This window comes from Talpa europaea, assembly GCF_964194135.1.
Source record: "Talpa europaea genome assembly, chromosome: X".
Lineage (NCBI taxonomy): Eukaryota > Metazoa > Chordata > Mammalia > Eulipotyphla > Talpidae > Talpa > Talpa europaea.
In genome coordinates, this window is record NC_140081.1 from 19,541,966 (window position 1) to 19,567,051 (window position 25,086).

The window sequence follows — 25,086 nt, forward strand, 5'->3', positions numbered from 1 at the left end:
GTAAATGTTTGCTGTCAAAGCTGACAGTCTAAAGTATTTTGTTACAGCAAGCCCCAAGCTCTCTAAGACACAAGACAGCTTTCCCTAATTTAATTTAAATATGATATATATTTGAATGTACTGATTTAAGCAGGAACAACGAAGATTTGGTTTAAAGTTTGAAGGAGGAGAAAAGGCAAATCATGGTGTTATATGAACGACTGGATATTTTTTTTTAAAGAAACTAATAAAATATTAGGTTTTTTAAAAAAGGCAAATGGAAGCTAAAAAAAAAAGAAAATACATACAGTCAGTTTTTTGAAGACTTGATATCATTTCGCTTTGATCCTTAAAATCAGTTGAGGTGATCTTGGTCACTGCTGCTTCTCTTTCTGACAGCCATGCACTAAAAAAGGCACTGAAAGAAAACAAATAATTTCAAAAACAGATAATAATTATTAACAGAGATCATAGCTTTTCGTTTATATATATTTACATCTCTCCATGCCTTTCACTGATACAGTTTCCCCCACATGACTCACCTGTTCTTCAGTAAAACGTTTGCCATTTTAAAAGGATGTCTTGCAAAAGAATCCAGCGGTCTTCTGTCCACCTACATATGTTTGCCCATCGGTCTCCAAGTACCTGGGGAAGAAAGTTACCAGCACATCAGCAAAACAGCACATTAACTGAATATCATTAAAAGTGTCACCAATAAAAAAAAAGAAAGTGTCATTAATATATGTGAGAGTATCTAACTTCGAGGTGTCCCCGTACATTAAGGGATAGTAAAAAAAACACCCCTTCCTGCATCTGCTTGTCTGTAGATAAACATTTTGCCTTTTATTTGTCTTTAGATAATTTTATGCATTCTTTCTTTTCTTTGTTAAAATGATTTTTTTTTTCTCTTTTTAAAAAAGATTTATTTATTTATTTATACAAAGCATTGGGTACAGTCAGAAGGGGCGGGAGGGTGAGAGAATTCACCAGAGCCAGAGGGGGAGGAGCAGAACAGGTTAGACTGATGAAGTACACTGCTGAGGGGGAGCAGCGGGCGCGGCAGGAGAGGTCTGTGCGCCAATGTGGGGACCCTCCTCCAGTGGCCGGGAGGGAGCAGCCAGGAATTGAACCGGCACTGCAGAGGCTGCGGGCAGCTTCGCAACCCAGTGCTCAACCATTGTGCTGCCGGGGAGGCCCTAATTTTACACATTTCTTTACCTTACATTGAAAAGCAAAGATTTTTTACAAAAAGTCAGAAGCAGTTATCATACCACTATTTGAAATGTCTCCACAGTAAATGTAGCAAAGACAAATCTAGAATATTTGCAAAGGTAATATGCAAAAATGTGGCTTTCTTAGATCTGAAAATACACCCCAAAGAATTTAAAGTCTAGCTGCTATATAAATGCCTAAAAATGCTCTTAATATTATTAATGCCCTGACTGGAGAAGAAATTATATTAGTGACTTAAGTCAGATCCACAGGTGTTTTTGAATAATTATCTGGATTTCTGTTAACCCAGAATTTCAAATCACATATTGCTAAGCTCTCCCTAGTGAGAAAACTGTAATATGCCAAATAATAAACTGCCATATCTTTAACATGTCACAAATGTCTATCTGCACACACTCTATTAATATGGGAAATAAACAAAAACACCAATTGCTTCCAGATAGAAAAGTGTATAGTTGTGGTGATTTCTGTGCCAAGGGAATGTTTTAAGGCAAAGATGTATCCTTTATTTTGACCCCACTTTTCAAATTTTTTTGACATTCTCATAAATAAGAGAATTATTGTTCCATAGCCACCAGATCTTTCAAACTAGAAGTACCTCAAAATTTGGACATATTTTATTTTGTGTAGAATGAGAGTTAATTAAAAAAAAAAAGAAATGCAGATAAGCATTATCATAATTCCTACCTTACTTGGTACTACATGTTTGGATTGATCCAACTAGAAGATATTAGTTTATGATTTAAATAAAACAAAAGGAATTAGTATCATGAAAAAAAATTCACATATCCCTCAAAGACACACCTAATTTTTTTTACAATTGTTTAATCTATTTCCTTTTAAAAATAAGAAGGTCCCATGCATGAGTAAAGGAACAAGAAATAGACTTTCCACTATGGCATTTAAAACAGCCATGTACTCATATGCAGCACAGTCTCAAGTGAGTTTTTCCGTTTTGCTGCAGAATTGTAAATAAAAATACTATTGCTTTCAGCATAATGTAACTGATTTCAACATTTTTTTTTTAGTTTCACTCTCTATTCTCTTTGGAATGCATTAATTCATGACAACTCACAGCACTGTAAGAGTGATAGAAAATACCCACAGGAAATATGCTAAGATACATCAACAAATTCAAAAATATTAGCCATTTAATTATTACAGTCAAGTATCAGGGCTGTTTTTTTCTAAAACATATTAGAAGTTCTCTTAGGGAACTTTCCTAGCGACTGTGTTAATATATATCAGGTAAAATGGCATGTGGCATATCTGTTAATGGATTCACTGTGAAAAAATTAGCTTCAAAAATGAGATAAGGTTACCCCTAATCAACAAACTATACCAACTGCCTAATGTGATAATGCAGATATAAAAGGTCAAATTGCAGGAAGTTTACTGCAGCCCTTCAACCCCCACTGGAGATAAAGTCGAGAGAGAGAGAGAGAGAGAGAGAGAAGAGAGAGAGAGAGAGAGAGAGAGAGAGAGAGAGAGAGAGAGAGAGAGAGGAGAGAGAGAGAGAGAGAGAGAGAGAGAGAGAGAGAGAGAGAGAGAGAGAGAGAGAGAGAAGAGAGAGAGAGAGGATAAATGGGAACTGTTGCACCATCTTCATAAATGAAAGAAACGGATTGGGACTGTAAATAGATGTACCATCTTCTCTTTAGTGCTAATGGTGTGCCCAATGAAGTAGCACCTTGGGGAACTGTGCAGATAGATACTTACAATTTATTTATTTTAGTAGGAATCATAAAATAGATCCAAATAAAACCTCCATACACAAGACTGCTTAAGATTATTAAATTTATAGAAATCCCAAAATATTTTTTCATTATATGAATACGTCACAAAAAAATAATATTCTTTTAGGGTATACAGTCAATTTACCTCAAGACAACCATTTTAAGATGTCATTTAATGTGCCTTTTTATTCAAATAATCATAATGCATAAGTGATGATTCACTGAAGCAGATTATAATTCAGCCAAGATTTAATTTTATTTACAGTTAATGATAGTCTCCAATGTATTCATTCATCATTTATAAATTAAATAATAAATATTTCCCAAATATATACTATGTTCCACAAATGAAGAGAATAAAATTATAGGTCACATAAGATCTCCCCTAAAATTCATGTGCTGAAGTCCTATCCCCCCTCTACTCCAGAAGGTGACTGTAACAGGAGATGACAGGACCTTTAAAGATAGGACAGAATTATGTTCTGGCAAATGGTATTAATTTGAACTAAGTTATCTAAGTGTTAGTAGTTATATACCTTTTGCTTGATCAAGGTATTTATATCAAATGTTCAAAGAACCAGCAAGGGTTACCTATTTTACTCTACTCACTCTACAAGACTACTTATTAAATCTTTACAACTTACATTTTTTAGCCTTCTCATAATTCTTCTTTAAAGATTTCAACACAAGAGAGCACACCTATCTTTTACTAACACATTCCACTGCTTCAACCTATCTTACTCTCAGAAAACTCTCAATGAACTGAAACTAAGTCTCTCTGCTACAATGTGGGCATGGGACTTTTTACTGATTTCAGTAAAATAGATAAGTGAGTTCAAAATTGCTTGCTATACATGTCTGCCCACAGGTAGATTTTTGCAACGCCATATGCGCACATATAAATAGATGTTCACAGCGCTTGAATTCATGGATTTATCTCTTTGTTGCTTAGACATATTGGGCCTAATTTGAACTACAAAGTATGGAGTTAAGCAATTAGAAGATTACCAGTCAGCTCTATAATCACTCAAAGATTCTGGTTCCTGTCATTGCCTGAATGGATGTAACCAAACTGTTAGGCAAGTATGAGGGGCTGAATTAAATGGGACTGACAGGAAGCTATTTTTTTTTCAAATAATCATCATATTAAGATTAGAATTTCTTCTCTGTAGAAAAAAAATTCAGTGTTTCTCCGAAGCTCCATTTAAGTATATGAATACACCCAGCTTCTTGAAATAATGCACATTTTTGTAAAACCAGGTAAACATGCACATAAATGAAAAATGAATTATAATGACTTCTGAAGTGATGAGAAGAAATTAGTTTTTATTTATATCCTCATTTTGTCTCAGCGGTAAGAGAAGCTAAAGGTCAGTTCACTTCCTTGAACACATTTTCATGGGCAAAATCACATCTCCATTATCATCTATGCTCAGATCCAAAGTGGAGAGGATTTTGCCCTCCCATTTAATTCACATCTCATATTGTTATACACGCCAAAGACATTTCTCATCTGAGTTCCTTTGTTTGGTTGAGATGGTTTTTCAAAGCAAATATGAAAAATAGTTATAAAAAAAGCATTTGGATAAAAGCAATTGAGGAAAATTTGATAAGTCTGGGGAGTAAAACTTAAGTACTTTAACCCTTGAATTTATTAAAACCGTGACAGGGGCCTCCCCAGTGGCGCAGAGGGTTGAGCACTGCGCTGTGATGCTGTCCGCAGCCTCTCCAGTGCAGGTTCGATTCCTGGCCGGCCAGGGAGCAACCTACATGGTGCAGTAGACCTCTCCTGGCTCACCTGCTGCTCCTCCCAGCAGGGTCTTTGGTCTGTCTACCAGTTCTGCTCCCCGCTCTGTCTCTGCTGAATTCTCACCCTCCCATGCCTCTGACCTGTACCCCAGTTCTTGTATAAATAAAAATAAATAAATAAAATCCTAAAAAAAATAAATAAAACCATGACAGAATGTGAGAGCTAAACTGTGCCCAGCAAGATCGGCATTCAGAGATAAAGTGTTCCTAACAGTATGTCTACTACGGAAGAAACAATTTTGTGCTATGGCCCACACAATGTGGCAACAACTGGGATTTATAAGAGGGAGTCAGTGAGCAAAACATCTCATTTTATTGCAGTTTAAAACCCTGGAATATACTCTGTGGCTAAATGAATTGTATGTGTAATGAGCCTTCTGAAAAATAACTTATCTCTTGAATTTTCTTTCTTTATAAGCAATGATACAGTTAAAGAGGATAAGCAAATTCATCTCACTGATGGTGAAATGTAAACAACATCAAATAAGTTATTGAAAGAAATAAAACAACACCCATTAGGAAGCTAGACGTTGAGCAGAGTACTACTGAGTAATACTTAGCCAAGTCTATGATTCTCTTCTCAATTGTAGATGTTTTACAAACTGTTCACAGAAGCAGCATACTCTAAAATGGCATTTTTTATATCTTCACCGTCTAGATGGTACAGGGATGTGTTCTTCGGCATTAGGAAACAGCTATAGGCAGTTTTTCTGATAATTTTCTTACTTCTGTTTAAATGAGCCTGAAGTAATGCATGCCTGAAATTAAGAAACTCATGACTACCACTTCTCAAGGTGCAGTTTAACGATGAGGAAACCAACAATAAGATAGGTTAAGTGACTTGCCCAAGGCCACAGAGGTCCAAGGACTATCTGGTATTTGACCTCAAATCCTGTTGGCTACCAGTCCATGCTCTTTCATGATGCCAGTTCCCTCAGAGGAACATTAACCATCTAAAATATGCCTTACCGGGTCTCCCTGGTGTCACAAGGGGTTAAGCACAGCACTATGAAGCTACCTGCAGTCTCTGCAGCACGAGTTCGATCCCCAGCCAGCCAGGGAGCTACCCACATGGCACGGCAGACCTCCCCTGTCTCACCCGCTGCTCCCCTCAGGGGTGTATTTCAGCAGTCTGCCTGTTCTGCTCCCCACTCTGTCTTTTGTGAATCCTCTCAACACCCCCCACACCTCTGGCCTGTACCCCAGTTCTTATATGCATAAATAAATAAATCAAAAAAAAAGAAAAAAGAAAATGTGCCTTGTCATTTGTGCCATGTAACCTACAGTGAGATGTTTCCAGGACTGAATCTTTTTTGAGTCTTTTCGTATCTAATTTTAACAGATACTTGACCAATTTTTTTAAGTTATAATTGACATTGAACATTCTATTAGTTTCACATGTAAAACACCATGATTCAAGCAGATTTAACTGAACGTTTGAGCTAACCCATGTGACAAAAATTTGAAGCCTAATCTTAACACTTGATCTAAAAATATTTTTGACATTGTAACTCCATATTTGTTTAAGATCACTTTAAATATCAGAAAATACTTATACTTCCAGATCAAAAAACATGTGTTCTTTCTAAGGGCATATTTTTAAAAGGAAAACATGAGGGATTTAGTAATGAAACTCTGCCTTGGAGATTATGCTAAAAAGTTAGTTGTTTTTTTTTTTTTTTAACTTGAAGTGTGTTCTTCTGTACCATTACAGTCAGTTCCATATATTATTATTTTTATGAGTTTATAAAGTGCTAATGAATAAATCTGGAAAAGCTCAGTTACTGCTGTTATTATTTCAAGCTATTATTTAATGTTCTGTGGTAGCTTAATAAACTGTACTCTCCAGTTCCCACCAGTCTATTCAATTGGTATACCAGAAAATAAAGGAGTTCTAAGGAGCTTTCCATCGTAACAGCACTCTTTGCTGCGTTCAGCATATCCCAGGCATTTAAGTTTTACTCGTATAGCTTGAGGTTTTACTGTTCCTTATTGTTTTATGCCTCACTGTCTCTGAACTTCTTGGTGGGGGTTGGGGGGGTTCGGGGGCTCTTGATCTTTGTGCTCAATGTCTTGTAGAGTAATACATTCATTTTGCATGGTATATGATTGTCTCAAATCTGAGTACCACTGCCTTAGTTACCAACATGGAACTTTCCTCCTAAATATTCTCTTAAGACCTCTTTTATACTCCTCTGTTTTTTTTAATTTTTCTTTTAAGATTTATTTGTTGGAAACAACCCAAATGCCCAAAAATAGATGACTGCATCAAGAAGTTGTGGTACATACACACAATGGAATATTACTCAACATTCAAAAAAGATAAACACATGCAATTTGCAGCAACATGGATGGAGCTGTAAGGGATCATGCTCAGCAAAATAAGCCAGAAAGAAAAAGAAAAATACCAAATGGTCTCACTCATAACAGGACTCTAGAAAACCTAAATAAGGGACCAGGAAAAAGAATAACTATAAGAAAGAAAAAAATCAAAATCAACAAACAACTATGAACCAGAGACACACTTTGGTGTGGGGGCGGTGGGGAAAGGAGGGATTGGGGTCAAAATCAGGGGGTTGCAATTGCATGGGGAATATAAACATAAAAAAAGATTAGTTGTTTATGAATACAAGAAGAGGGGTACAAGCCAGAGGTGGTAAAATAGGATTATTATTATATAAGAACCCCAGCAATAGAGGTAATAATAGGATTATTGATGGTGAATTTTAAGACTTGTAGAAGAGTTGCATGTGTAATTCTCTTTACCTCCAATTCTAGATCTGTAACACCTAAAATGGGCATTAGCCACACAAGGAAATCTCAGCGTCTGCTCACCCAATACAAGTCACGAGACTTACAGTACAAATAGCTGGGGTTCTTATATGTATACCTGAGTGATGCCAGAGATGAACTCTTCAAATTAGTAAGTTTAGCATGATCTCAAGCTCCAAGGCCAAGGAACAAAAATCAGTTCTGTATCTCCATATCAGCAACAGACAAATACAAAATAAAAATTTTAAGAGATACCATTTACAACAAGAGTAAAAATAACAAAAACCTAAGAACAAATTGCAAAAAAAAATCTAAGATCCACTATCTTAAAAACCGTAAAATATTGAAAGACAATAAACACTTAAACAAATGTATGGCTAGTCCATATTCATGAATTGAGATACTTTGTATAAAAGAAGTTATTTTACTGCAAATTGATCTGTAGATTCAATGAAAAGCAATTTGGGAGGGGGTGACAAGCTGATTCTAAAAATTTATACGGGAATGCAAATGAACAAAAACTGCTGAGATAATTTTTTAAAAGGAGAAAAAAATATGAAGGGTTTACAATGCCAAGATAGAATTAGTGTATCCCTCAGCTTACCCAAACTTTTTTTTAATTATTTATTTTTAAAAGATTTATTTATTTATTTATTTGTTTATATAAGCACTGGGTACAGTCAGAAGCACGGGAGGGTGAGAGAAATCACCAGAGACAGAGCCGGGAGCAGAGCAGGCAGAGTGACGAAGTACACTGCTGAGGGGAGCAGCGGGTGGCAGGAGAGGTCTGCGCGCCTTGTGGGACCCTCTCCAGGCAGCCGGGGATCAAACAGGTGCTGCAGAGGCTGTGGGCAGCTTTGCAACCCAGTGCTCAACCACTTCGCCACCAGGGAGGCCCAGCTTACCCAAACTTTAAACTATAGATCCATGACCTCATTTTTCTTAGAGTATTTACTTTAAGAAACTTGCAATTATAATTTTTTTATCTCTGTACCTTTGAGATGTAAATCTTCTACAACTCAAGGACGATTTCTCCAGGACCAGGGAACCATTTCTTAGAAATATAATTATCAAGAAACATAGTGCCCCTGTCTCCCATATTGTATGGGAGGGTAGGGACCAACTCTGATAAGGGACACTTAGCAAACACAGATGGCATAATCACGCTGACCATTCAATATCCCATAATTTCTACCAGTGCTTTTAAACTAGTTCATTCCAGCATGTAAAACCTCCCTATCTTTTGTTCAGTGGAACTTCTTAGTCTCATCCCTCTTTATAATAGTCTTCATCCCTAATCGCAATTGTCTTGAATAAATTCTAATTCACCATTTTAACCATCTAGCACAATTTATCTACCAGATATCAACACTGATCTTAATGTTATAGTAATTAAAACAATGTGATAGTGCATTAGAGGCAAAAACACAAAGAAAATGTTAGAACCCATAAATACATGGCTCATGCATATAGAGGAATTTGATTAAAAGTAACACTGCAGAATAATGGAGGAAAGAATGATCTTGGCAATAAATCATACTATTTGCATTACATCTGTATGGAAAATATTAGCATCCATTGCTCCCTCATGCCAAAAATAGTAGAGGGGCGGCAATACAAATGGTAAAACAATAAAGTCCTCATATGGCAACCAGGAGAACATCTTGTAAGTCTAAAAGCAGGAAATTGTTCTTTCTCAAACTCAGATCAAAACAGCACTAACCATAACAGAAAATACTGAATATTGAATTTAAATTTGTTTACTAAAATCAATATCATTAAAGAGTAAAATAGCAAGCTACCTAGTGAAAAATAAACTGTAATATAGATAACCAACAAAGAGAATTACAAACCAGCATAAATATTCAAAATCTACTAAGAGAAAATTGACAACCCAATACAAAAAGAGGTCTTCCAAATAGTCAGCAATTACAATAGTGCTCAACCTCATTAGTCATCAGTAAATGCAAATGAAAACAAGAGATGCCATTCAAAAAAGATAAACACATGCAATTTGCAGCAACATGGATGGAGCTGGAAGGGATCATGCTCAGCGAAATAAGCCAGAAAGAAAAAGAAAAATACCGGATGGTCTCACTCATAGCAGGAATCTAAAAAACTTAAATAAGGGACTAGGAAAAAGAATAACTATAAGAAAGAAAATATCAAAATCAACAAACAACTATGAACCAGAGACACTCTATTGGGGGTGGAGGGCGGGGAAAGGAGGGATTGGGGTCAAAATAAGGGGGTTGTAATTGTATGGGGAATATAAAAATAAGATTTAAATAAAAAAATAAATCTTTAAAAAATGAAAATAAAATAAATAAATCAGAAAAAAAAAACAAGAGATGCTATTATACAGCCACCAGAAAGAATCAAATTAAATATCTGACAATACCAACTATGAAAAGGATGCAAAGTAATTTGCACCTTCATTCACTACTAATGAGAGTACAAATTTATACATTAACTTTGGAAAATTCTTTGGTGATATCTATAAAGCTATATATACATATACTCAATGATCCAGCAATTCCAATCCCAGTTGTATAGCCCAATACAAAATCACATATACGTTCACAAAAAAATACGTACAACTATATTCATAGTAGAATTATTCATAATGGTCCCAAACTGGAAACAACCCATATTTTGAGAATAGATTGCATAACTAAATTGTGGTATATTCACAAAAAGGGATTAACCAGCCGTGAAAATTAATGAACTAGAGCTATATACAAATTATGGATGAATCTTACAGACACAGTGTATAGTCTGTTATGAAATTCCATTTACATTATGCAACTCCATTTACATTAAATTAAAAAGACAGCAAAGCCAATTTGAGGTATGAGAAATCAGTATAGAGGTTACTTTTAAGGTTGTGGGCTCAATGGGCACTTTTGTGTTACTAAATCTTTGCACCAGTGTGGAACGACAGGCCTGGGCCTTTTGTGAGGTCTTGAAGCTACAATAATGATCTGAGTACTTTTCTGAGCTCTCCAAGAAAAAAAAATACTATGCCACAGTGTACAGTTTAGATACTTTTTAAAAAAAAAGATTTATTTTTATTTATTTATATAAGCGGTGGGTACAGTCAGAAGCACGGGAGGGTGAGAGAATTCACCAGAGCCAGAGTGGGGAGCAGAGCAGCTAGAAGGACCGAAGTACACTGCTGAGGGGAGCAGCGGGCGGCAGGAGAGGTCTGCGCGCCATGTGGGTAGCTCCCTGGCAGGGGATGGAACTCATGCCACAGGGGCTGGCGATAGCTTGATAGTGCTGAGACTTTAAACCCTGCACCACCAGGGAATTCCCAACATTTCTACTTGTAGGTAATAAGGGAAATCTATGCCAGATATTACTCTGCTCTTTAGAGCTACTGGTGGATGTATCACCAGCTCTCATTATAACTGTAGTGAACTAATCATTAGTATAATTGTTGAAGATCTGCTTCCTGTGCTGGCCCATATGTTAACTATGGTTGGGACACGTTTTTTTCTTGTTTACCTCAGTGTCCCCAGACCTTAGAACAGTTCCTGACTCAGAATGTGTGCCTAGGAAATATCTACTAAAAGAACTAATGAATTTAGGGCCTCCCCGGTGGCGCAGTGGTTGAGCGCTGGGTTGCGAAGCTGCCCGCGGCCTCTGCGGCGCCGGTTCGATCCCCGGCTGCTCCCCGGCTACCGGAGGAGGGTCCCACATGGCGTGCAGACCTCTCCTGCCGCCCGCTGCTCCCCTCAGCAGTAGACTTCGGTCCTTCTGCCTGCTCTGCTCCCTGCTCTGGCTCTGGTGAATTCTCTCACCCTCCCGTGCTTCTGACTGTACCCAGTGCATGTATAAACAAAACAAACAAACAAATAAATAAATAAATAAAACATGCCTATATTAAAAAAAAAAGAACTAATGAATTTAAAATGCAGTTTCACAATCACTGGAAAGTAAGCAAAGCTGATGAGAATTTTGTCAGCGTACACTTTGACTTAATGAGGCTATAACCTGGTACTTGCTATTTGCTGTCACAAAAGAGATGTCTCAGTAAGGAATAGCCTAACCATATATATATATATATATATATATATATATATATATATATATATATATATAATAAACAGTGGCGTCCACATTGTCTTCTCCTTTGTACTGCCCAGAATGACTTGTTATAACAACCAAGTTCAACTCAGCTAATCAAAAAAGATGAAGTATTGCCATTTGCAACAACATGGCTGGAACTAGAGGGTATGATGATAAGTGAAATGGAGAAAGACAAATTCCATGTGATTTCACTCATGTAGAAGATGAAAGAACAAAATGAATGAACACAACAAAATCAAGCTTAGATGATAAAAAGAAAATGGTGATCGCCAGCAGCAAGGAAGGTGAGGGGTGTGGGCAAATCAGATAAAAGGAGACAACTGTATGGTGGTGGAGGGAAACTAGACATTTGGTGGGATCATGATGTGGTATCTACACATGTCAAATCACCATATACCATATACCTGAAATCCATGATACAAGTGAGGAGGAGGAAGAAAAATACTGAACGATTTCACTCATATATGGAATACAGAGAAACAAGATAAAGGATCAGACCAAAATAAATTAAAAAAAAAAAAACAACCAGAAATCTGAGTACAGAATTGAGGCTGCCAGAGGCGGTGTGGAACAATGGAGGGACGGGGCCTGATGGATTGTGCTGGAGGACTGTGTGTGCCATGGTGGTGGGTGTCACATGGTAACAAACATCTGAGGGGTGTGGTCCTGTATCTCTGATTCATATATGGATATCTAGACTAACTAAATTCATAATTCATATTTAGACTAAGATTATCTCAACAGAATACAATTTAAAAATAATAACAAATAAAAATGTAAACAGAAAAACGGGGGGAGAAGGAGATGGAAGTGGACAAAAAGGAGAAGAGAAATGGTGTGTGTGCCTGATTACACACACAGAGCTCACTGGGGAGGCAGAAACGGATGAGTCTGGAATGACATCAGGTCTGTGGTGCAGGTGTCATGGTGAATGGAGGTTCAATAACAAAAATGGGGAGGTCAGAAAGGAAGAAAATTCAGAGAGAAGTAGGACATAATAAGCTGAATTTCACCTTGTTGAATCTGAGGTGTTCTGTGGACTTGCAGGTGAATACAGCCAAAAGAAAATTGAAGAAATTGGGCCCAGGAAAGATATCTGAGCAGAAAACATCCAGACTTACCAATTTCTGGCTATTTTTGATAGCACAACTTTCTGAAATAACAGAAAAAAAAATGCCTTCCTTTTTCAACAAGACAATACTGCTGACTTGTCCCTTATCTCCTCTTAGGCTTTTTAAAAAATATTTTTATTGAGTTAATAGTGCTTTACATTGTTGTTTCCATAATAGAAGTACAGGGCTTCCCCCTTTCAGGCATTTCTGCCATTGTGTGCCCGCTGCCAAAGTACCCACTGTCCACGACAGACCCCTGTGCCCCTTCCTCTCTTTGTTCTCATCCCCCTGCTCCTCCCTCCCTCCCTTCTGGCTGCCCCCATTACACAGTCAGCTTTCAAGGTTAGCTTTTTCTTTTGGCTTCATCTGACCCTTTCTTTTGTTTTGCTATAATCCACATATAAGCGACACCATCCAGTATTTAGTTTAGTTTTTTCCTGCTGACTGATTTCGTTGAGCATTATCCCTTCCAGTTTAGGTTTTTCTTAAAATTAAATAACCTCTGGTTCGACAAATATTCTTTACAGATGCCACCTTCCTAGAAAAATAGAGTAAAAAATAATAGAATATGAAATGTACTCAAACTAACACAGTACAGAATGATTAGTCCTTGTAACCTGGACATGAGATCACTTGTGGGTTTATATTTACTAAGATTCTTCATCCTCTGGTTTTAACATGTAATTTAATATTACATGTGCCCCACACACATATACACCCTTAAAAAACTAAATTGTGTACTTAAGTGCATGGATAGATACAGGCATATGTACACACATCTGCATACATTTCTATTCATTTACATTTACATACATATTTACATGGATGGATGTGAAGTCAGATCATTCTTATCAAAGACTTACTCAACCAACATAAAGAACTGGTTTTTTTAAGCAGCATAAATTCAAGTAATAAATATGCCTATTTGATTTGAAACATGAAAGATGAGTATGTGACATTTAAATGTGGCATTCTAACTTCACAGGATATTGGTATAAATCTTCTAAAATCATGTGAGAGAAGAGATGGTCCAGTGACAACCCCTGTGGGGGCAAAATTTGCACAGTGCCACAGTTAAATCTTCAAATGGCTTCTTTCCCCCCAAATTTTCTGACATAGTAGGCAGAATAATGGATATGATAATTTTCAATCCAATTCTCTGGCACAGAAATCAGATACCAGAAAAAAAATATATTAAAACCTAGACATTCTGCACCAAACCAAATAAAGATAGGATGGCTCACCTTATCTGTATGTCTAGCTATCTAATCAATCAAACTGTCTATTGATCCATCTATCTGTCTACCAATCTATCCATCCATCTATGTATCTTATGGGAGGCTTCTAGCAAAATCTTTTAGAAAAGTCTACATAATGTATACTCATTCCATTCCACTGCTTTGCATCAACTTAATAACTGCATCAAATAATTTGTCTTAACAATAATAATACTTTTATGAACTGCTCAATGTTATTTGAAATGAAATGGGTTTTTTATGTCTTCTTGTTAGTGAATGTATCTTAGCTCTGAGAGACGTTTTCATTCTTCAAATACTATTCTTTTATTAAACAAACAAGTTTAATAATGTCATCAGATCAACAAGAAGTATACATGTGTGCATAGGTGTATATTTAATGATCTTCTCTAAAACTGTTTTTTCCAAGTTATTCCTCAAAAGACAATGCTTGTCTGAATCAATTCTTTTGATATACCTTTAACTCTTCAAAATGGTTGCTAGTAACTTTAAAGTCATTTGCCAAAACAATCCAAATGCCTACTTTTAATAATATGTTACTTTTAATAAAATGACATTGGTTTAAAAATACTATGTAAGTGGGTCTCCATGGTGGCACACCCATATGAGTGCAACGCTGTGAAGCTATCTGCAGCCTCTGCAGCACGGGTTAGATTCCTGGCCAGGGAGATACCCACATGGCGCAGCAGACCTCTCCTGTCTCACCCACTGCTTCCCTCTGGAGTGTTTTCAGTCCGTTTGCCTGTTCTGCTCCCTGCTCTGTCTCTGGTGAATCCTCTCACCCTCCCGTGCCTCAGGCCTGTACCCCAGTTCTTGCATAAATAAATAAATCTTTAAAAAATAATAAAATAAGATGCTACTAAATTTCTGAGTATAGCTTCCCACCTTAATACATATAAATAACACACCACACCCACCATCAAAGTTCTAGTGCCATTCATACTATCAAATTGACACCTCTACTCTCTCCTCCTAACCCCATCCTCTTCGTAAATGTGTTTTAAATGCCAGAAGCTCTCCGGGCCCTGTGGCCTTAGACACCTTTAACACATCTAGATGGGCTTACAAGTGCCAACTTCTACATAAGAGGAAGTCTACAACTGAGATTTCAACAGTTCTGTCTTTTCTCTGGAAGGTATTTTCATTACAGCATCTAGAGCAAGCTAGGGGCATAACTGTGTTCCTTGTTATCTTTTTACTAGAAATAGCTATGTCCCAAGAACAAGAGACTTTCTTTATGCTCCATTTTAGTTTTCCTGTAGTTTTCAAATGCAAAATGGCTCCCTTAGAACGTATGCAATTCCCAAGGACCTCCCTTACCTTTACTTTTTTTCCTCAAATGTTATTTTTTTCAATGAAACTTCCCCTGATTACTCCATGTAAAACTGCTTCCCTTCTCCAGTCTATTTTGTCCTACTAGTTCTTATCACTGCTTTGTTAGTATGAAAGCTGTTTATTTACTAGGATGCATGCTTAGAATGTAAGCTTCATAGAGGGATAATTTATGTTTTGTCAATACTGAACCTCAAAGCTGAGACTCTAGCTGGTACCTAATAGGCACTCAAGACATCATTTGTCAAATGAATGAACAGATACCATTCTGTGTAGAACGTTCTCCTTCTCTCTAATGTTGCCTAATTACCTTCCACTTTCCCAATCTTCTACAACAAGATGGGGCATCCAGCAATGCATATTTTGTCATGGTCAACTCATCATGGCCAACATTTTACATTTAGCAGCATTTGATTAGTGCAGGTCCAGGAGGACCGACTCATGACTATGTGCTCGCCCCACCCTCACCAGTGCAGTGTCGGCCGTCATCCTAGCAGAAAGCTGCTGCTCAATACATGCTTGCTAATGACATGAATAACGGAGGAGTTTAGTTTAGCATCACACACTCATTGTAATTCTTAGGTAAGTCCCATCTACCTGGCAAGCTTCCTCTAGCAACACTCTTCTGAACCTCTATGGTGTAGCCAAATTGGCCTCTATTTGGTTCCTTGAGAATGTCACACTCACTTGATCTACCACTTCCCTCCCTGGATATTCTATCTTCTGCACATACATTATCAAGACTTCCAACACAGCCTTTAGATAATAGATTAAACATCCCTTCCCCAAGGAATCATTTCATGCCTTCACACATCAGTTTCAGTCAGATTAATTTACTGTCATAAAATCTCATTCCTTTCCTTTTTAGAAATAAGTTGTGTACATATTTGCTCATTTTTGAAAATATTTGATTAACATCTATTTCCTCCTAGACTGTAAGAATTAAGAAAGCAGTTGCCATGCCTACCATAGTGACCAACAATGACAAGGAATCAGCATTCAGCTCTAAAGAGGGAACCTAAGAAATGGCTACCTTTGTTTCCAGGAAGGCAGCAGTCTTGTAAATTACACTCAACCCCAGAAGGTAGTGACAAATTTTCTTTTTTGTTCACTGTGTTACCCCAGTTACCCAACTTGTACCCTGGTACAGAGTAAGAACATAATGTGTACACAGTGAAAAAGTGAAGAGCGGAAAGATCACTGAGAAAGAATTGGCAACATCCTTTCCCACACTAAAGACACTACATAAACTGACAAGGTATTTGCTTTTTAGCTAAGTTATTTCAAAATAAATTAGTTAACTGGCATCACTACTTGCAAATTAGACTCTACATCCTGACATCCTAGAAACCTCTATAAGTAAGGACAGATTTCCAACCTGTGGTGACACTGCTAAGGGACAAGCTGAACCTCTGAGAGAGACTCAAATTAATTCACAGCAGATTGCATTTTTCAGAATATTATCCCCTTCAATAATCTACGCTATCTTCGAGAATCCCTAAACATATGTTCTGACACAACTTTGTTTTTCTTCAAACCTTTAGGAAAGAAGACTTCTATGTCTTTTAAAGTTAGAGAAAAGCTTATGTGCAAGAAGAGTTCACAGAATTAATACAACACATGTAAAGATTGTCTATGGTCCTTGGGGAATATTTTTAGAGTTTGAAGTCAAGATGGTAACATTCCCCCCATCTTTCTCTTACTGTACTCCATGAGGACTTCCTTTCCTAGTTTCCCCCATCTGCAGCTCTTTACTAAAGACCATTGGGCATCTTTTCTGAGGCTCTGGTTGATAATTCAGCAGACTGGAGTGAAAAAATGGACTAACGCATTGTAATTGTAGTAGCCTGGGAGGCCAAGGAAGGCAACGAAGGTGTGGAACCAGCACCGCACACTAACCGGTCCCGGGGAATAAGCTGCCCGTGACTGGACCTTGCTCCACTCAAAGCCCTCAAGGGTTCTTCTCAGGTCCACGCCAGTTTTCTAAGGTGCCCTAGTCCCACAGGAATCACCGGGACTAATTTTAATCTAAAGCTAGTTGTACCAGGCCTGATCATGCCAGAGTGGCTGTATTTCAGTTGTTATTTTTAACTAGAAAAACTCTATGACTTGGAAAACTTCTACTTTATCTATTTTTTTAAGATTTATTCACTTATACAAGCACTGGGGTACAGGCTAGACATGTGGGAGGGTGAAAGAATTCACCAGAGACAGAGCGGGGAACAAAACAGGCAGACTGATGAAATTCACTGCTGAGGGGAGCAGTGGGCGAGACAAGAGAGGTCTGCCGCACCATGTGGGAATCTCCCTGGCTGGCAGGGAATCAAACCAGCGCTGCTGAGGTTGGGAACAGCTTCACAGCACTGAGTTCAACCCGCTGCACCAACGGGAGGCCCTAACTTATTTATCTTTTACCACTCACTGTCCCAACCTCTCACTGCTATGCTTCATTTATCTTTTTTGGAAAATTTCTCAGAAACACTGAATATTAGATTTGTACCTCTCTGTACTTAATTTCAACACTATTATATCAGAACTGTGGAGTGTCTTAAAAATGGGTGAGCAGTGTCCTGTCAGTGCAGTACTTTGGCTGGCCTGAGTGTGTGGGTACAATATATTTCACCATATATGAAGTGATGCATTATCATACAGGGTGTCAAAAGCCTTCTTATATTTGTAATCCCTGCAATTTCACTGAAGTATAAGCAATGATACATACATTTGGGTAATTTGCATATATTAAATACTCTGTTGTAGCAGTAAAAGAGCTTTCTCTTTGTCATTTAATGAAGGAGAGTAAGATAACATTGTTGGAGATTGGCAGTCTAAAGCAGTAACCTGAGGAAATGACATTTTACTGGGATAAAAAAAAAACGTAATTCACACAAAAATAGAAGAAAACAGAGATAAGGTTTTAAGAAATCGTGTTATAGGTTAGGTAAGAGAAACTATATTTAGAACAACCTTGGACTGATAAAGCTATTTAAACTCACATGATTGAATCCCTCTTCATGTCAGACTATTGGCCCTTAACTATTACAAAGTAAAGGCAGATGGTCTCAAATATAATTTGCAGTTGTATACGTATGTGAATGTATGTGGCATAGTCAGAATAATAAATTGATATGCTTTCTCTTAATGTTTTGGAAAATGTATACATGCTTTGTGGAAACTTTTTTTAAGCAGTAAAACCTTATTCTTCCCAATTAGAAAGGAAAGATAAAAATGCTATCCTTTGTTTGTATGTATTGGTTATCTTTCCAAGGACACAATTACCAAAACTCAGGTTGAATGAGGGCTTCAAAGGCTCAGTATCTGTTCCAATGTAACTTGCATGACTTAAACACAGCACTATGCCTCATCAAGACTACAAAGGAAGGCCTGAATTTCTTTTGATACCTCATTGTTTAACTGAATGTGATATTTTTTGTTGTTTTTTTTTTTTTTACCTTTTTCCTTTTAGACCATGGGTTTGATTCAACTATAATAAAATAATGTATCTGCATTTATATGTTTCCCCAAAGACTAAGAATCTAGTGTGAGCAAACAATGCACTGTTAATGAAAGGAAATTATGTGCAAACAGGAAATAATTTGAATTTGTTTTAATAAATATACTGCATTCTAAATATTTATAATGTACAAATTACATCCAAAAATTTATACTATTTTTCAAATTGCAATTAATTTTTATTGAATGACGTATTTGGTGTATCAAAGAAAAGCATCTGACCTTAAGTTGTTCTTCCAAAGCAGCAGTTGCATGGTCTCCACTAGATTCGTCGACCACAACCACCATGTGTGTGAGAGAATTGACCCTGACTTGCTCCTGTTCTAGGTCTTCTTGAAGCACCTGAAAGAAAAAAAAAAAGTACAGTAATTAAGAGAATATTTTCCTGACCTGTATGTCAAAAGCATTTCTTACCCAATACATGGGATTCCTCTCTGCCATGTCTGATTAACGTGATTTTTACCAGAATCTTTCCAAGCAAATTTTGTGCTGCAATGCTCAGCAAAATCCACACATTTCTACCCATCATTAATCCTGAAAGTATAGAGAGTGCATCTGCTGAGAAAGGATGTGAGGACGTTCTACTCAACATAACCCTGCACACACCTTTGCAAAGACTCCTCTCCACAAGTTTCCTGCTGACTCTGGCATCTCCAATGTCTCCTTCTCTACGGAGTTCTCCATTATCAACCAAAACAAAACAAACTCTCTTGACCCCCAAAACCCCTCCAGCTATATCCCTATTAGTTGTTCTTCTTCAGTGAAAAATATTCAGGGCTGTCTACTGTTATTCTTGCCATATCCTACCCAACCATTCTCTCTGCCCACTATACCACTGAAACATTTCTTGTAAAGATTGAAATTAATCTCCAGGTTTCCAAATTCAGTCCTCATGGTGTGATACTGTCTTGCTAGGCACTTCAGTTATTAACCTAATGAGACTCCTTAATTCATTTTTTAGTTGAAGTAATGTTGGTTTACACCATTATTTCTGTTTTAGAGGTATAAGAGTCTCCCTGCTTTAGGAGCTGCTACTACACCACACTCATCACCAAAGCCTCCAAAATCTATCCCGAGTGACCTCTGTGCTCCTTCCCCATTTTGTTCTCAACCCTCCACCTCTGGTAGCCTCAGTTTTATAGTTAGCTTTCTAGGGTTTGTTGTTAGTTTGGCTTTATCTGACCCTTTGGTCTCTACATTCCAGGAAAACAGTATGAAGGTTTCTTAAAATATTAAAAATAGATATACCATATGACCCAATAATTCCACTCCTAGGTATCCAAAAGGTACCTAAGGTACCTAGGTACTTTAGGAATACAAAAACACTAATTTGAAGGGAAACATGAACTACTGTTTTTATTTTACTTATTCACTAATTGACTGATTGATTGCATAGAAGAACTGATGTATAGCTCACAGGGGCAGTGGTAAGAGAATTTACCAGAGACAGGGTAGGGAGCAGATCAAGCAGACCTACTGAAATACACTGTTAAGGGGAGCAGCGGGTGAGACAGGAGAGGTCTGCTGCACTATATACAGGTTAGCTCCCTGCCCAGGAATCAAACTCAGGCCATAGGGGTGATAGTGCTGAGAACTAACCTCTATACCACCTGTGAGGACCCTACTATTTTTACGTCAGCACTATTTATAACTGACAAACTATAGAAACAGCCCAAATGCCCAAATACAGATGAGTGCATCAGGAAGATTTGGTACTTCTATACATGATGAAATACTACTCGGTCATCAAAAAAAAAAATGAGCTCATACCATCTGCAGCAACATGGATGGAACTGGAAGGGATTATGCTGAGCAAAATAGGACAGAAGGAGAAATACTCCTTAGTTAATGACAGCTTCTTCTCTTGAGCTTCATATATCTGTTTCTGATTAGACTCTCACCTAAGTGCTGCTTTTTAGCTCCTTTACTGGTTCCTTCTGTTTAACTATAAATTAGATGCTGTGCTGTCCCTCTGTATAAAACCAATGGATTTTTATGCAAATTCTTTACCTGAAATCCTAATATGATGTAGCAATCTTATTACATATCAATCTCAAGTCCGCACTATATTTCAACTACCCTAGTCCTGTTTATCCTCCACACAAGGCTTAAGGTATTTGATCTACATGAATTGGTCTTTCTCTGTATCTTTTTTTATATCATTTTTGTTGAGGAAATGTTGGTTTACCAACACTGTATATGATTCAGAGATATGGATTCATGCCTTGTCAGATGTATCTTATCACATTCCATCCACTATCAAAGCATGTACAATTCACCACAGTCCATTGGGTTACCTCACCCTTTGCTCCCCAGCCCCACAATCTCTCCTTATCATCCAGGACTTAGTTTAACTTTCACAGGCCCGGATAAGCTTTTTGTTAATATGGTATCTAAATATGCATCTGAGTTACTCTCTTTTTTCTAGGAATTTTTTTTAAGATTTATTTATTTATGCATACAAGAGCTGGGGTACAGGCCAGAGGTGCGGGGGGTGAGAGGATTCACCAGACAGAGTGGGGAACAGAACAGACAGATTGACCGAAGTACACTGCTGAGGAGAGCAGAGGGCAAGCCAGGAGAAGTCTGCTGCGCCATGTGGGTTGCTCCCTGGCCGGCCAGGGATTGAACTTGTGCTGCAGAGGAAGCAGACAACTTCATAGGTTGCATCCTAACCCCTTGTGCCACCAGCCAGGCCCTAAGAATGTTTTAACATAACACTGTAAACTGCTTGAAATTTTTTTTATGTTAACAGATTAGTTATTTGTTATTTCACTCTACTTACTGAAATACAAGAGCCACTAGAGCAGAGATAACCTCTGTCCTCTTCACTACATACCCAAGCAACCAAAGACTAAGAAACTTTCTTGAATAAATGATGCCAATATGTGGAATGAGGGCAAAATGCACAGATGAGCTGGGCCTTTCTAGATTGCATGTAGATTACAATCTAATAGGAAGGATTAGCTTTATTTTTAAGTGCAATTATAATTACACTAACAATCACATATAATCACAAAATAGTACTTCCAATCTTTTAAAAATAATAGTGTACAATTTTTTTTGTAAAGATAAACAGGGATAAACAGAGGAGGTAAACAGAGGACTAAATAGAGGGTAAACAGAGGTGGCTGCTCTGAACTGAGACCTTCTGGCTTAGGAGCTCCAGTTCGCCAAACCTTACCACAATACACTAATTATTACTGGGAAATCTCTGAATGGTTGTACAAAACTTCTATTCAACTATTTTACTTCTTAGAACGTTTTATTATATAACAAAAGATTGGAGAAGCAGATTTGGAAATAGGCTGTTACTTTCTGGAAATCCTGCTATTCCTACTTGTGAAACACTGATCTTTGGGACCTACTAGGCTAGTTGTTAGTTAGCAAACCCTATTACAGAGGTAAGGGAACGTATTAGGATTGTCTGCATTGCAAACTCAAATGCAAGAGCTTTTTTTTAATCCTACGATTTATTTTTCAAGTGTCAACATTTCAGAGCACTATAAAATCAATTACATTTACTCTGTACATTTCCACACGATGTTCTCAAGTGAAACAATATAGAATGAAATGACTATGCATTTATTTTGTGTGTGGAGTCTATACTGCCTATCATGCCTTTGACATTACAGAGCTTATGCTGGTTAATAAAACTCTTACTGCCATGAGGCCAAAAATGGAAACATTAACATTCAGAGTTGTCCTTGAAAGTCATGTTGAGTATGTTTGCTGAGTTATATAAGTCAGACCTGATAAGATTTCAAATGTGTCAGCCAGGGATTTTAAAAAATCTTAAACAAAATAATATTTTGGTGGCCAATATGTCATAATTGGTTTCTTTAATTTAACCAACTCCTTTTTTATCATTCAGTACATACAATTACATATATTTAAAGCTAGGAAGTAATACCATACGATTTACACTTTACATGTCTTTTTTTTATTTTTACTGCTTAATGTATTTTAGTAAAGAAACTTTAGAAAATCATCATTTGACCATGACCATAAAAGATTTATTTTCAAATTTCCATGGAGCATTCTAAAGCAAATGTGATCAAATGTAGTATTTTTCTCAGGTATTTAGATTTCTGATTTTGTTTGCTTATCTACATGTTTTACTAGAAATTATATTCTTGCCATATTGATCAGGGGTTTATACTGTATGTGTCTGCAGAAATGCTTACACACAGTACCACTAAAACTAGCCGTGAATTTGTAGCTTGAACAAACTGGACTTCGAGTTTGTAGAGCAAAATAAAGGAACGTGTGAAATGCTTTCCACAGTGGCTGAAAATCTTGAAGAGTGCACTTAGCAGAAACTGTATTTGATTTAGGTTATTTTCAGTATCTCTTTGTCTCTTTCGTGACTTTTCCAATTTATATCTTTTCTTTTACCCCAATCAGGAATTAAAGTTGAAAAGGTTAAAGTGACCTTTCTGAGCATACTCAAAAGTTGAAAGACAGACGTTTTTGCAACGCTGTAATCATATTTCCTATTTTCCCAGAAAAAAAAAAAATTAATGACTATCAAAGTATCACTAGCTAATCTCCCCCAACATCAGTAAAAGACAAAAGGCTATTAAATCCCCAATGTCCAGAATTCAATTTTAAAATGTTGATTCTTAGAAGTAGGAAAAATGCTACACTCAAAAAAGTTAAATTTACCTATCAACCTAAATGCCTATGAATAAGGGCTTCATATAAAGTATTCCCTCCTACTTCATGGATTCTCAAGACTACTATTTTTTAATACATTAAAGTTTTGTAAAGTTGCTTTTAAATTAATTTCTAGTTAAATATTTACTTCTTATGGATTTGAATTTCTCACAGCTGACTTTATACAATGGAGATATGCTGTTGATTTGCTAATTAAACCTGAAATACGAGCTAAATTATTCCAGACACAGATGTATCCCCAGAGAAGTACACTAAATTTTTTTTCCCAATCAGAAAATAACATCTTGAAATTAAAATGCTCTAACATATGATTCTTAAAATGCATTCCTTTATTAGATGCTTATACTTAATTTATACCAACACACATGCACAAGCACACACATACATATATACTAGGCATTTCATATGTATTTCTTGTCATTAGTATTATTAAAGTAATGTATTTGTTACACTTAACAGATTAAAAAAAAAAAACCTTTCAAGCTCCTAATTAAATTTCTATACCATTATTAGATAGACACAAATGTCAGCGATGTTTGTTCTCTAATGTCAAATAACAATCTTTTTTTCCTTATGACAAGAGAAAAGGCCAACGGTGAAATTTAACATTAAAAATGCTTAGATCTGACAAGCTTGGATTTTGTTTTACCTCTGTAAATAATTGTTTTTCTTATAAATTATTCTCTAGGTAAAGGACCTGACCAAATTTTGTTATTCCCTTAGTACACCTGCATAATTTTATGATTTAAATATTATTTTTCTTCTATTTTCTTCAAATGTCATCAGTGGTACTGAATTCTTCTTGCTCAAGCTGATTTTCAAAAACTGGCTTAGAACATTAAAGAGGGTATCCCTTCAGTGTTTACATCAGGCCTATGCTCTTTTACCCTTTCTTAGCACACATGTAAAATAATGGTTGGAAAATAAGACCATGCAAATATGCAATGCTAGGGAATTACTGATGTCATATTTATAGGCTTTGGGATCAAGACAGGCTGCTCCAGGATCTGCCAAAGTGGCATGCTGATTATTCTGAATTGAAGGTAATTAAAAAACAACGGATCCAAGAATGGTGTTTTGCCCAAATTATCTATCTCCGTAAAATCAGAAAATAAATCTCTGTGGTGGTCCTGGAGGTGAGAAACAGAACCGTCACCCTAGACTCGGGCTTGCAAGGTCTGTTTTCACTGCAGATACAGATAATGTTGCAAAATTCCTTTCTTTAAATATCTAATTATTCTTTGTTCTGCCCTTTTCTCCTAAATTCTGATACCCCTTTCTAAAAACTATATAATATCACTGGAATAACAGGCGATGATTTTCTATTTTGTGGATCCCCCCATGCATGCATAATTACAGTTTGTCTTCCTGTCAATCTCTCATGTCAATTTAATTCTCTCTCAGTCCTATGGCTCTAGAAGAGTAGAGGAAGATTAGCTCCCTCATCTCCATAGATGAAGAACAAAAATTCATAGAAAGAGTAACAGAAAGCAAATACAATGTTGGGTCTCCTAGAACCACCACTGGAGTGTCTACAATATTTCCTGTATACAGTATTTCCTTTGGCCAAAC

At 36.8% G+C, this 25,086-nt stretch overlaps 1 protein-coding gene across 1 annotated transcript in view; it reads right to left on the bottom strand.

Moving 5' to 3' along the window:
- The window catches only part of DMD (dystrophin), a gene marked incomplete at both ends in the record, with an annotated part of 1,915,324 nt that overhangs the window by 1,343,413 nt on the left and 546,825 nt on the right, over nucleotides 1-25,086 (bottom strand). The window contains 5 exon segments of the mRNA XM_084258879.1: nucleotides 288-390; nucleotides 392-397; nucleotides 522-539; nucleotides 541-624; nucleotides 19,057-19,176. Of these exon segments, the coding sequence (XP_084115005.1) occupies nucleotides 288-390; nucleotides 392-397; nucleotides 522-539; nucleotides 541-624; nucleotides 19,057-19,176 (331 nt within the window).